Genomic DNA, 15327 nt, shown 5'->3' on the forward strand with positions numbered 1-15327 from the left:
GCATTTGCTATGTAGTCCTTCATAATCTAGTTGCTCTTTGAAAAATGTCTGAGGCTTCAGAGAATGGGCACATAGGTTTACACAATCATCAACTATACATATTCATTTCTACTATATTCTGAAGGATATAATAGAAGTTTTATTTAAAACAAATCTTTATTTAAAACAATCTTAGAAAGTAAATTTGGATAAGATAATTCCTGATTAACTATAATTTGGGGACAGGGCCAACCAACTTCCAAAGTAATTTATTGAGTAACTGTTTGCAGGGAATCTTTTTATGTAGTTTTTCTTTTTTTAAAAAAGTTGCTGTTTTCAATGTTGTTGCTGCTGCTACTGCTGTGTGTCATCAAGTCATTTCCAATTTACAGTGACCCTAAAGCAAACTTTTTATGGCATTTTCTTGGTGAGTTTCTTCAGAGGGTATTTACCATTGCCAGGGGGACTTGCCCAAGGTCACCTAGTGGGTTTCCTGAGCCAGGATTTGAACCCTAGTCTCCAGTCCTAGTCCAACACTCAAACCACTACACCATGCTGGATTTCAGAGAGAGAGGGAGGTAGGTGTGTATGTGTGTGTGTTAATAAGATTATTTTAAATTGTGTTGTAAAGTTTATTGTCAGGGTTCCTTTTAATTGAACTGTTATTAGCTTAGTCTCCTGAATCAGGAGAAAGGTGGCATATAAACTGAATGAATGAATGAATGAATGAATGAATGAGTGGCTATTTTATTTGTACATTAGGAAATTGCATATCCAGTAGGGGCATGGCTAAAGTGTCAGGGGTAGGGATCAAGAGGCAGTATAAAGTGCCGGTCTGGATGCGTTCTAGGAGTGAAGAAGGGCTGAGTGTTCACACGTTTGAAGCCCTTCTTCCTTCTCCTGGGGTGCCATCTTGGTGCATGCCTGTTAACATGGGGTGTGCCACGATGATGTCCTTCGTGTGCAGCACCCAAACAGCACTGCACACAAGAGGTGTCATAATGCTGTGCCGGGTGGTTATGGTGTCCTTTCTACAGTGCAAAAAGGTGCACCTTTTGGGGGCTTCTTTTGCTCTGTGCACAGGGTGCCACATGTGGTTGCTGTGGCCTGCTTCCAGGGCTTGAAGGGGTGGTGTTGAGCCGCCCATCTGTCGAGCCCCTAAGAAGAAAGTGAGCAGGGCTTAAATTTAGTTCAAGACCCAGTGTGTCACTTGTAGCCAGGCTGGGGAGGAGGAAGTGAGGGTTGGTCGGGCAGAGCGGGGAAAGAAGGGTCAGGAGGACCCAGAGGAGTTGGGAGAAATGAGGGCTCTACCCAAAGGGTGGGGTATAAAAGGTGAGGGACAGGTGGACGAGAAGAGGGGCGGCGAACGCGGAAGACTGGGGTGGGCAGAGGCGGTCACGACATGGAAGAGCAGAGTCACCAGGAGCCCAGGACAGGTAGGCTGCCCAGTGACCCTGCAAGAGAAACATAGTTTGCTAAGGGTAGGATCTCATGTAGAGGTGGTTTTACCAGACCCCAGAAGAGAGGGAGGCTTTAGATACCCCAACGAGGAGGACTGGCGTAGACAATCAAAGGAGACTCTGAAGGGTGAGAGGTGGGATCCCCGCAGTGCCCAGTGGGAGCAATAGCCCGGACTGGAGCTGAAGAAAAAAGCTGAGCTGGAGCATTTGGAGAAGTGTATGGCAGGGAGTCAGCCGGAGGTGACAACCAGCAACCCGCAGAACAATTGAGAGAGACCATTATCACTCAAAATATATTTGGTGGTGTAATTGAAGTTGGAGAACACAGACAAAGGTGGTTGAAGTTGTAATACTTGCAGATAAAGTAAAATTTGGAACGTTCGAGAATGGCTAGTGTGTTTCTTCCTAGCCAAAAGTTTGAACAGTTGCTTGTGTGCTGAAACCATGTCTCAGGGAGTTAATGCCCCACCCACACCACTTTAACTCTGAGCTGAGCTAGATGATGTTACTGTTCTCGCATGTAACAGCTGTGCATAGATCTTTCCCCTCATCCTCTATGATATTTAGCTAAATACACAAGAACTTGGCTTTGTAATGCAGTTTCTCCAATCAGTGGTGTTCCATGCTGTGGAGGAGAAGCCAGAAACTCTTGACATAACAATTCTATGATATGAGGGAAGATCTAGTAGCCATTCTGAAAGGGATCACCAGCTATTGTGTTCTTTTATAACAGCTAATCCCATCCTTGTGCCTTGGTAAACCAGTGGGAATCGTAACTATTTTTCTTTTTCTTTGAATAAAAGCATACCACAAAGTACTTTTGAAACCTTCTTAAGTTTCAAAAGCTGATTGTAACACAAAGCATGGTGGATTTATTGTGTGTGTGTGTGTGTGTGTGTGTGAAAGAGAGAGAGAGAGAGAGAGAGAGAGAGAGAGTATCTTTTCCCTATCAGGAGTAAAAATATATGCACTCCAGCACTGTATAGTTTAACATACATTAGATAATGCACAATATTTATTTTTAAATATAATTAACACATAGATTTGTCAATATGGCACTGAATCTTTAACCCAAAGCTCATACTACAGTTTTCCGATGAAGTGTATTTTCATCTCTCTGTACACAGCTTTTCACTTAGGAGTTACACTTGAATAAAAAGACAGCAGGGAGTAGTAGTAACTAGTAATGAAATCTGATATGAAAATGAGAAATAAAGGAGCCCTTCGTAAACTAGAGCATTAGGGTACTAGGTTTAAATCAAAGTTATGGTTTGACAAAATATTTTATAATCGAAGGCCACCATTCTTGTGCTCATAATTATCAGCTTTGTTTAACCCCTCTCCTTAGGCCTTAGGATTTGATAAAGTGTGCAAGAAAATGTCATTGACTTTAATTAAATTTCTCCAGTACTCCACTGTAAATAGAAAGGGAGTATGCTGGGCACATATGCAATAGAAAGGTATTGGAGTGTGAAGAACTAACATTATTGGATATGAAAAGTAATAACTTCTGTAATATAACAGTCTTATGTGCTTTCTATTCAGAATTACTCACCGGAGCTCCCTTTTCGCCTGCTGGCCCAGCGGGACCCTGGGGGCCAGGGCGGCCTGGCAAACCAATTGGGCCAGCGGTTCCTGCTGGTCCACGTTCACCAGGTGAACCCTGGAATTAAGAGAAAAGAATGATTTACTATGATCACTTCCTACCATAAATCCTGAGAATTAAGACTGCTAAAACATTGGCAGATGTCATAGCTTTGCTACTGAAATGCCCCACACATCCATGGTAGTCACATTAAAGAAAGAGAACATGTATGTGGGCATCTCGTGTCTCTGGTCCAAAACACACTGCAGAAATAATCCAGTTTGAGACCACTTTTACTGCCCTGGCTCAAAGCGAAGGAATCCTGAGAACTGCCTTTTTATGAGACATTTCGCCATCTCTGTAGGAGAGCTCTGTCGCCACAACAAACTACAATTCCCGGGATTCCCTAGCACTGAGCCAGGGCAGTTAAAGCAGTCTCAAACTGGATTATTTCTACTGTGTGTTTTGGATCTCTGTCTCCCACACAGTCTCAAGACTACAAAATCTAAGCAACCCAAACTTGACATGGATATTAAGGACATCCTGGGGATATCTATCTCATGGTTGTTGTTTTTCTTCTAATGTGTGTCTTCCTGTTTCTGCCATACCTGCACGTCTCTGATACGTAGTCAGCTGAACACAGTGTGGATAACAAGGGAATGACAGGGTTGTACACCTTGGGGTTTATTTTACTTTTAATATGGATTAATTAATGTTAATTAATAACTGCCTATAGCTTTTATTCAGTACCAGCTGGAAGCTTCCTAAAGCAGCACAGAGGGCATTATCAGCAAATTACATCTGCGTTGAAAGAACTGTAGCCTGTAAATGGCCAGACCTGGTTTAAAGTTGCTTAGAAAGCTGTGTACAAGTGCAAAATACTCAGGAGCAGGATGTTTAAATGATCAGCGGTGCAACTATGTGCCTGTTTGGACTTTGAATTTATTAGTGGTAGTGCCTAGAATGTCAGTTTTAGTATATGGCGGCTCAGCAGAGAGTGTTTAGCTTCGCAAAGCCACTTTCTGAAAGTCCATACCCAAGGACATTATGCAGGCACATATCCTTCTGGGTTCTTAGACCCTAATACCAAGTTACTTCTTCCAACAAGCGCTCCTATAATTTTTTCAAACAAAATTTGGAATTTTGTTTGTAGATTGCTTAGGTTCCCCCCACCTTAAATGTAAGCAATTCATAAATATCATAAAATTAATAATATAATCAGGGCCACGGTATGTTGCTAGAGTAATGTGAGATGTCTTTCAAATGAGAATCTGTTCCTCCTCTCTCTCCCTCTCCCTCCCCCCCTCTGTGTGAACGAGAGAGAAAGAGAATGAAAACAACAACCTTTAACTGAGCTGGATTCTTGCAGCAAACCATTTGATACCCCATGTTAAGCTAGATTTGCTAGAATTAGTTGGGGCTTTCCATTCTATCAGTAAGATATACCACAGAGTGAACACTGAATGGATACGACTCATATGCATTTTTGAATTAGAATACCTCTATGGTCCATGATTCTAAATAAAGTTGTATGCCTATTTCATGATTAGTGCACATTTAAAACAGCTTAGGCAGGGATTCTTAACATATGGCTCATGGTCCAAGTAATGATTCACCCACCCACCCCCAGCCTTTAATTTCCTTCCTGTTACTTTTGTGAATTGTATTTAAATATGTTTTTAATGGGGAAGATGTCCATTACTTTCATCAGATTCTCCAAAGGGTCTATATGCTAAAAAATGTTAAGACACACCAGCAGATGGATAAAATATCTGTGACACTGAAATTATCCCCTTTCTCTGCTCATGGCTTGGGAGATAGAGAGCTTCCATGGGCAGAAGAACATTGGTCCATAAAAACTGTCTGAACTGATCTGGATGTGTTTGGGGTTTCAGATGGGAGCATTTTCCAACTCTTTGTGAAAAGCAGACTGAACTTCAAACCTTCTGTATTCAAAGGATGTGTTTTGCCAATGTACTATGACAAACACACACTCCACATGCCAATTTCAAAAGGTGCTGAGAAAACTCTCTTATATGGAGCCTCTCTATCCACATCAAGGATGTGAATCTCCCTTTGTCTCATTCTCGTATGTGATAATGCAACTCCCTAAAAAATTTCTGTACCAGTGAAGTATGTGTGTTTATATGGGTGTGCATTTGTACTGAAAATATTTGCCCTTTTGACTCTGGACCTTTAAAAATTAGAAGCACTAGTTTGGGTTGTTTACATGTTTTGGACTGATCAGCTGGCACATCTAGGCTTACTATAGAGATGTTTTGTTTCACCAAGTGAAAAACAGACTATTTTTGTTAGAGACCTCCTGCACAAATTGCAGAAATCTTGACAGACAAAGTACTTCTTGATGGAAAAAAGTACCTGTTGTCTCACCCTAACACAAATGGTGAGAAATCTTGCAAAAGCTATCAATTTCTTGTCAAGGTTTCTCAATACAGTTGTCCCTCCGAATTCATGAGGAGGGGGTCCATTCTGGGCCCCCGACGAATTTGAAATTTCATGGATATTCAAATTCCAGGGCGACAGGGCAGAGAGAGGAAGCAAGCGGGGACCCATTGGCCATGGTAAAGGGGGGGGAGGGGTATGAGCCTGGCGGAAAAGGGATTGCCATTGGTTACAGGCTCTGGCGGCCCCGCACCCTCACTCACTGACTAAAGGAGGGCCCCCTCCCAGCCCCTGAGACAAAGCTAGACCGGGGGAGGGGGTGAAAGAAGGAAGTAAGGAGGGATGGGAGGAAGGAGATAGAAAGGAGTGTGGGGGAGGGAGGAGGGGGAGGTGGCAACCTCATGAATAATCAAAACTGTGAGTTCCAAATCCATGCATTCGGAGGGACAACTGTACACTGAGAAATCCTCTCAGCCACAATAAAAAATTTTGCTATTCTTCAGACCTATCAACTGAATTTTGTAAAAACAACTGCAGAGAATAATGATAAAAAAAGAAATTAACAGGAAAACTGCATAACGCTGAAGTGCGTATAGCTTGGCACTCATTTGGACAGAAAAATATAACTTATAAAAAGTCAAGGCCCATAGTGGGTGAAACAAATGTTATAGACCCTTCAGTACATGATCAAATAAAAATATGGGCCTGCTTTTTAAAAAAGTTGTCAGCCATAAAAAGAAATAAAGTAATGGCTTATTATGTGCAAGAAGAAAATCTATTTACAGATAATGGGATAGCTCAGTGATTCCCAAACTCTGGTCTTCTAGGTGCTTTGGACCTCAACTCCTAGAGGCCTTAGGGTTGAAACAGACAAGCCAAAAGGAGTGGCTTCTGGCCGCTTCCAGGGCATGGCGTGCAGATGATGCATGCCCCCGATATGGCCGGAAGCCACTCTGAGGCCACCTAAGATGTTCAAGGCCAACAAAAGGAGTGGTGAAAATCCACTCCTTGTCAGTGCCCCATTTGGGACCATGTGGTGGCCCGCTTTCAGAGTGGGCTGTTCAGTCACCATGTTCCCCGGCCGATCACAGCTACAGTGGCCAGAGGCTCCTGGGAGTCAAAGTTCAAACCATCTGAATGACCAAAGTTTGTAAACCATTTTATTATTGCTGTCAACATTTTTAAGATTTTCAAATTTCAGGTCTTTTAATATTTTGAAGGTCTGTCTCTGTGTTTGGACCACAATATCCATTTCAGGTTGCCTCTGAGAGATAATATTATTTTTAAAATATTCTTATAATGAAAATGGTGATAGAAATATATAGCTGTAGATATACAAATATAAACCTTCATGTTCCTTCTGTGTTTTCTTTCTCCTCTCTCTGACAGTTATTATGTGCTTGAAATGCACAAGTCAGAAGCAGGATGGCAGAGGATAAGGGCTTGTCTTAAACATTAACATGCCATGACTGAAAGGCATTGAAAAAGATTAAGGCTGCATGGCTTTGATTAGGATTCCTAGAGAGTGACAATTAAATTTCATGGCAATTATAGTTTCATCTCATAGAGGTTAGATTGTTTTTACATGTTTGTTGAGAAATGGGTATATATATGATGGCTTCAAAATTGGACAAAATCATCCCCAAATGTGAAGATGAAATAAAGGCAATGGGGTTTTGGACTTATACCGTGATCCTTGCCCTCTGTGTACTTCATTGAATCCCTGATGAAAATAGAACCAAGAAATAAATTACATGATCAAGAGTTTCACACAATACAGTTCCTGAATGTGAAACAACTGATGCCATTTTCAGAAGGTGAGTTTAAAATTCAGATCCCTCAATTGTCAGTTTTTGTGTCTAAGATGTTATAAGAGCATATAGCACACAGGCAGGCATGATCCTACCTGAAGGTAAAAGTGATATAATCCAGCACGACATGTACACACAATTCTACTAACCCAGGGCTGGCTCATCCATATACTGTAGGCGAACTAGGCAACTGCCTAGGGTGGCTAAATACCTAGAGCTGGCCCTGTACTGACCTGATGGTATTAACTCAGCATTCAGCAGAACCTGGAGAGCATTCAAATATCAGCAATTTCATCCTCCACTTCCTTATTGAGGATTCAGTGCTGGGTGGTGATTTACATGTCAGTGAGGTTTTGAATTTGCTCTGAGTTTTAGTGTGAATTTTAAAAGTAACTATATCATGAAGTAGAATGAACCAGGACTGTGGCAACCATGCAGCTTGATCTCAAAGCAGGCCACCATCACAGTCGCAAATGAAATCTGCGGCTTTTTCCAGTGGCATTGAGCCACCTTCGGGGGCCTCAGAACCACTTCCTGCCGCTTTGGGGGTGTGCGTCAGCTGAATGCCATACTCCCAAAGCAGCTGGAAGCCACTTCTTTTGGCCTATGTTGAATCTATTTTGAGGACAGAGTCCAGCACCTTGGATAGTTCTTTTACAGTCTGAATTAACATTTGGAGCAGATTTACATGGGACCTGCCACTGCTATGTGGACTAAAGCAAGCTGTATCACAGACTATGAATCTGGGGAAAAAAATTTGAGGCTTGACAGAAGGGGTTGGAAATGTATGACCCTTGTGCTGTATGTAGCACCTCAGGTTCATTTGTACCCCCTGAGCCACCCAGAGTTTATTTCAATAGGGGGGGTATTAAGGATAAAAGTTACAACCAGAGGCTCCAAGTATATGATTCCTTTTTTTAAAATCATTTTTTCTAAATGCCCCTTAACAATTTCCCAAAGACAACTTTGCTTTATAACTGGAAAAGCATCAGTTTTGTTCTCAGATGAAATTCAAATTTAGTGTAAGGACACAAGCCATATATATCACATTGTTTATGCTTTTTAAAATGGAATGAGCCGTATTGATCTTGGTAAAAGAGCAGTTCTATGTCCTTTATCTGGACTATTAATATTAATGTTTACATTTTCTACTTTTTATAGAGTTATTAATTCCCATAATCAACAGACTATTATAAAGACTAAAGGCATATATTTCTGTATTGTTCACAGGTCTCTGTCCACTGCTTTGCTTGGAAAAATGACATTTGGAAACTACACTTCTTTGAATCCCAAGCTAGGATAGGAGCAGTACAGTACAGACGGGAGGCTCCGTGCTGTCCCTGTAAGCCCTGTGTCTGTGCTGCAGCATCCTCATGCTGCAGCACAGAAGCACCACAAAAAAAAGAGCCGCCTAGAGTGGCTTCATTTTTGTGATGCTGGAAGCAGGAAGGGGCGCCACCATGATGCCACTTCCTGCCAGTGAAACATCATGGCGCCATCCGTATGGATAGGAGGCAGGCATGATGCCGGCGCCCATATGTATTAGGGCTCAGGAATGTGTGGTTGCTGCACGCTCCCAAACCCTAATATCAATGCCGCCACACCACAAAGTGCCAGCGTGTACCGGGCTATAGTCACTAGTCATGCTGTGGCTTTACTGGGACAAATGGTTAACAAATAATAATAATTTCAGCTCTGCAAAAATCATTGCCTTTATCACACTCAGGTCCTATATTGTCTCTGAAGATGTTGCTTTCATTAAACAGCATTTTCAGAGGCAAATCACAACAGAATATTGTGTGTGTGTGTGGGGGGAAGATATGAGTTTTCAGAAGGAAAGTGGTACACTTCTATTTTTTGATAGGATCATACCCACTGTAGCCCCCCCCCCCAATAACAAAAGCAGCTAGTTTAGTAATGGTGTTTTGAAATCATGAGTAATATTACCTCTTGTTTGGCCTTAAACTCTGAGGATTTCCAAAACAAACACTGGAATGAATTTAGCATTAATTTTAAGCTGTTTTCCCTCCCCCATTCAGTTTCAAACCACTAGAGGCTGCTGTCTTTCCCACCTTGTAAAATCTAATGCAACAAGAAAAAACAATTTGCCCCCTGGTGATAACAGCAGGTTTCAGATAGGCCAATGCATTTATGTTTATAGTTTCTTCTGTTGATGGACCCATTAGTTGCCATAATTACCAGGAAACTACTATTGACAGATCAGAATGGCATATATTTGTTTACTGCTCACAAGAGCACATACACATAACAGCGTGAAAAGAACTTAGTTAAAAGGGAAGCATTATTCAAAGTAATGTTAGTGTCCAAGGAAAATTTCATTGTCCTTGGAGCATGCTAATTCTACTTACCAATGGGCCAGGTGGACCTTGTGGACCTTCTCCTCCTTTCAGACCAGCTGCACCCTACCAAAGCAAGGAAATTATTGCCATCATCATCATCATCATCATCATCATCATCATCATCATCTGAAAACTGATGCTGCACAGCATTTTGCAACAACTGAACATTTCTTTCATCAACTCACCAAATGTATCAATAGGACATAAATGTGCAGCATATGGATTATGTACTCATTAATTTTTCAAAGGCTTGAAGCAAAAGAAAACAAGCAAGAAAAAAACCCATATAAAATCCCAAGAACAAACGCCTCCCTCCCAAAAGCTTTTATCAAAACCTAGTTTAATTAACAGTTCATTTACTCCTACCACCAAAGAAGCTTTTAACCACTAATTAAGGCTCTCAGTGCTAAACAGCCTATATTTTACTAAAGCGTTTAGGACAGGTATGGTCAGTTTTATGAATCTGGAGAGACTATTTCCCTGGCCAATAAATTCAATAAACGTTCCTCCAAACCATGACATAGCTTTTGTTTGCTTCCTTAAATATTTACATCCTACTCTCTGTCTAGATAGTTCAGGGAAGTGTACAATAAAACTTGTTGTCCCCTTCTCCTGAGCAGATGTCCATGCCTTTCTCACTCTCTCAATATAACTGGTGATATAGCGGGGGGGGGGGGTATGATTTTCAAGCAATTTCCCCATTGAAGGAAACATTTTGCAAACATGTTTGGTAGTATGCAAATTTTTCAATGCAGAATTTAACATGTATGCATTTTCTGTGTTCTTTTTTTTAAAATCACATTTATTTGTATATTAAAGATAAAAGTAAAGGTTTTCCCTTGACATGAATGTCTAGTCATAACCAATTGTAGGGGGCGGTGCTCATCTCTTTTTACTAAGCCAAAGAACCAACGTTGTCAAAGACAACCCTGTGCATGTGGCCAGCATAACTGTACAAAGTGCTGTTACCTTCCCACCAAAGTGATATCTACTTACATTTGCATGCTTTTGAACTGCTAGGTTGGCAGAAGCTGGGACTAGTAACAGGTGCTCACTCCATCATGTGGCACTGGACCTCGAATTACCAACCTTCTGAACTTATGATCGTCAGAATTGGCATTTTAACCACTAAGCCACCACATCCCATATTAAATTTTACCCACCCTGGAATATGAGGATTTTAGAATTGATTTTTAAGTTTGCATGCTTTTTTCATTTTATTCTCCTGAAGTACATTTTTGGGAAGTGATTGGATGAATCTCTTACCCATCCTTTATGACCAGGGGCCCTTTCAGACTAAATAATTATAGCACTGTGGTTCCATTTTAACTGCCATCATTCTTTCTTATGAAATCCTTGCATTTGCAGTTGAGAGAGGGATATTTAGAATTCTCAGCCATAGAGCTTTAGTGATCTACCTGACTACATATACCAAGAAAGCACAGGATGTAGGAACAATAGTTAAGGTGGAATCATAGCACTATAGTTTTCTAGTCTATAATGGCCCTTGGATTTTGAGTTACTTTTTTACTTCATTCCATCTCAGACACATGACAAGTAAACTCCAGGTTTAATCAGCCACTTACGTACACAGTAGTGCATGGTATCTTCCATGTCAGTGGAGCAGTAAATCTAGTCTGAGTTTTAGCCCAAGCTCTATTGCTATCCCCAAATAAATTCAGTATATTGGACAACAAATTTGGATTTAAGAGTTTGGAAACTAAACCCAAGAAGGATTAACTGCCCCATTGTCCTGGGAGTCATTTTGGTAGTACAGGCTTGCCTTTGTAGTATAGGCTTGCACAACTTGTGATAAATGCTGAATTCACACCACTTGCCATTTATTGTGGCCCTTGGGATGCTTGACTTTCATTACTTTGCATTTCCAAGTAAGCAGAAAAGCTTATTATGCTCCTTAGGCTTTGCTCATCTTGTTGAATCAGAAGATGTGTAGGTGTAAGGTAATGTGAAGGAGCTCTCGGCTGAAATGATAGCCACAATTCAAATAAGAAAAGGGATGGTATTCCCTTATTTAATTGATTTTTGCTTATACTTCCAAACAACCTCACCTTCCTTTGCTTTTCAACCTATTCTAAAGCCTCACACATATAAGAAGCATTTGCACAGTAGCTGATAAGAGTATTAGACCTGAACCACAGAAGACTAGTTTACTCATGAAACAGATGGGATATCCTTGGGCCAGACATGATTTCACATCCTAAACTACCTCTCTGAATCATTGTGAGATACTATAGTGATATACAGTTGGACAAGGTGTGTTATACCAAGGTCTCTATCCAACTGCTGGATGCAGTTGGAATAAACCAAATGAATCATTGGCATTTACACAGATATTGTCTTATCATTCAGCAACTGATTCAATGGAATTATTTTATATTTATGCTGCAGAGTATGAGGCTGCAGACCTCCCTGTACATACATAATCTTTTGGGCTGGTCCTTTTGCGTAAATAAAAGATACACCCCCCCCCAAACTAGGTGCTCTGTATGAATGTTTCCTCAGCAATAACATATTACCGTACCTGAGCTCCTGGCAACCCTCTTTCTCCTGGGAAACCACGAAGTCCTGGAGGTCCATCTTTTCCAGAGATGCCTTGAGGACCAGGATCACCCTAGGATAACAGGCAAAGACTAGTTTCAAAAACATACTACAGGGCGGTCAGCTATGGTCAGGAGATTGTACATATGACATTTCATCATGCACACTGGATTGCACACTGGATTCATCATATACAGTGAATTGAAATTTTAATGAAGGAATTCTATATCTGGTCATGTGTAAAAATTCTGTTGAATACTAAAGAAAAAAGGGGGAAATGATGCTTTATTTCTTTAACATGTAAGCTGGGAACATATGCAAATACAGCCTCTTTTATGAGTAAGTTTCCCTTTGTTAACTTACTTTAAATTTTCTTTGGTCACAGAAGCAGTTACCTGGGAGCTGTTATGTCATCCATAATCAATGAGTGTTACAGTATAATAGATCAGCATTCCTAAGAACAGAGATCCAGGCTCAAAGGCACAGTGCTTTAACCTGTGCAGTTATATATACTAGATTAAATTACATCTTAATTAATTATATTATAACCAAACAATTAGCTGTTGTTATCATTCTGAGCCAGATTGTCATTCTAAAGAGGAACTTGGACACATTATATTCAGTTTCTCTCAACAGTTAACATTCAAAGTTTTTCTGCCCCCCCCCCCATAACCCTTCAAATGAAAAACCACAGGTTCATTGTGAAGGGTTTTGTTAGTAGTGACAGTTGTTGCTGATCTGAGCCACACAAATAAACATATAAAAATGAAATATCAAATCCCACATGGGTCTCCCTACCTGTGGCAAACTGTCATTTATGATAATTACACAAGAAACATACTCATAGAACCATGGAGTAAGAAGGTATTTTGAAGGTGAGCTACTCACCTGTTCCATACAGAGTCTACAATGCAGGAATCAGCTATAGAATCACTGGCAGGAGTGCAGATATGAATGAATTCTGCATGCACTGTATTTAAATACAACATAGATTTTCACACATCCCTCATACCTTAGCGCCTTCCTTCCCAGCAGCACCCGGCAGGCCTTGTTCCCCTGGTGGACCTGGAGGGCCGGGGTGACCTCTTTCACCAATTGGTCCTGTCTCTCCAGTGGGGCCCTAAGATCAAAAGTACAACATTAATTAGTTTATGTCACCAACATATTGCCTTTCCTTGTAAAGAAAATTATTTAACCAATTGTCTTTCCAAGCTTACATTATTATTCATTGTCTGAAGCACTAATACAAACTGAACACTGACACAACTGTAACAGGTCTTTAGGAGTGGTCCTTCTCTCTGTCCCATTACCTTCCCAGGAACGCTTGGTAAGGACATGGAAGAAGGCACTCTTGGTGGCTTCTCCCAGACTTTGCAACTCCCACCCTAGAAATGTTAGGATGATTTCTCTTTGTTTTTCTTCTGCAAGCAAGTGAAAGCTTTCCTAATTCCATCAGGTTTTCAGAAACTGTGACAGCAATGGGATTTAATGGTGAGCTGTTTTTTTATTATTATTTTGTTTTTAAAAAATATTCTATCCTTAAATGGTTTTTAAAGAGGTTTAACTTTATATATTGTTTGTTTAACACACATATAAACACACTCTGATGTTTCTGTATGTATCAGTTTGTTCTGGTTTCATTCATTTATAAACCACCTTGAATCCTAGTACTGGGGAAAAGGTGGGATATGAATCAATAAAATGTGGTAACAAGAACATCTGCAACAACAATAAGAGCAATCTGCCCTTTCTCTCAACATCATAAAATGTAACATTCAAGAGAATACAATAAAATATTTTTAAAAACTAAATAACAACAACAAACCCCGGCCCTTTCTCCCCAAAGGACAAGTTACAGTTCCTCTATATATACAAAGAACGAGGCCAAAGATCAAAGAACCCTTCTTTTCTTTATCTGCTTGCTAGTCAATGGCATTGAAAAACAGTCAGCTTGGCTGACGCTTCTGAAATACAGGGAAATGATGGAGGATGGGTCAGCCTATCTATCCAGCCTAGCTCTTCCTGCCTGTTCACTAGAAGTCCCAGTTCTGGTCTACTGACCAGAAACCTCACCATGAGAAAATGATTAGTCTACAGTATGGCCTATAACTCCCACAGTCCCTTCCCAATGGCCAAGGCTATTAGTTGGGAGGGGGGCACCTGGAACTCTTTCACACCACATAATTATACCCTCATCATTCTACTTTAATTATAATTATACCCTCATCATTCTACTTTAATTGTTATTATAACATTGTATGGCATCCTGGGATATGCAGTTTATGAACGGGCACTTAGAATTCTCTGCCAGAGAGCTTTAGTACCTCACCTTACTGCAAATTCCATAGTCTGTACACATGACAGCTGAAATGGAATCATAGCACTATAACTGTGTACTGTGAAGGGGCCCCAGAAGAGACAGAGGATGCCTTTTTCTGCTCCACAATGTCCTACATTTGTACACACAACATGAACAGCCTTCATGAACAGAGAGCCTAATTTACTGGAATGCAGCAACAACATGTCATCATTGGCCTGAGGGGGAAAAAACAAGCTCTGTGTGCAGCATGATGAAGTTATAAAGTCCAGCAATACATATTGTCTGATGTCCCAGAGTAACACAGATGGGCAGCTGTAGAGGAGCCCTATTTCCCATACCATTGGATCCCTATAGAATGCACCACAAGCTTAGTTTTAAGTGCCTTAGGGTTTAAAACAAAGTACAGAGGATTTCCTTTTTTTTTTAATTAAAATTTATTAATACATTCTAAAACAAAACATGACAACAAACAATACACCAAAACAACAATAAATACAGGCAATAACCCAGATAAGGCCCTGAAAATTATAGATAAAAAGTGTTTTCAGGGAAGGTGAAAGACATCTTTCCATAAAAATTTAGCTAAAATTAGGGGATGTCTAGAGACTAAATCTTGCTGGATGTATTCAATAAAGGGGTGCCAAATCTTATGAAAGGTCAGTCCAGAGTGTAAGCCTCTCACTCTGTTGTTATTATCTGCCATTTTCTCCATTAACTACAAGTCCCAGAGTTTAGTCCACCATCCTGCAATATTCAACTTTCCAGTTTTCCAGTTCTTGGCTATCTCAAGCCTGGCAACAGCCAGAAGCAAACTAACAAGTTCTTTAAGGTGCAGGGCAATATTTTTATT

At 40.5% G+C, this 15327-nt stretch overlaps 1 protein-coding gene across 1 annotated transcript in view; it reads right to left on the reverse strand.

Moving 5' to 3' along the window:
- COL11A1 (collagen type XI alpha 1 chain) overlaps positions 1-15327 on the reverse strand; it is a gene marked incomplete at its 5' end in the record, with an annotated part of 325199 nt that overhangs the window by 94579 nt on the left and 215293 nt on the right. Inside the window, 4 exons of the mRNA XM_042464341.1 lie at positions 2995-3102; positions 9608-9661; positions 12141-12230; positions 13170-13277. Of these exons, the coding sequence (XP_042320275.1) occupies positions 2995-3102; positions 9608-9661; positions 12141-12230; positions 13170-13277 (360 nt within the window). The remainder of the gene's footprint in view (positions 1-2994; positions 3103-9607; positions 9662-12140; positions 12231-13169; positions 13278-15327) is intronic.

The sequence above is a fragment of the Sceloporus undulatus genome, chromosome 4 (genome assembly GCF_019175285.1).
Source record: "Sceloporus undulatus isolate JIND9_A2432 ecotype Alabama chromosome 4, SceUnd_v1.1, whole genome shotgun sequence".
In the NCBI taxonomy this organism is placed as follows: domain Eukaryota; kingdom Metazoa; phylum Chordata; class Lepidosauria; order Squamata; family Phrynosomatidae; genus Sceloporus; species Sceloporus undulatus.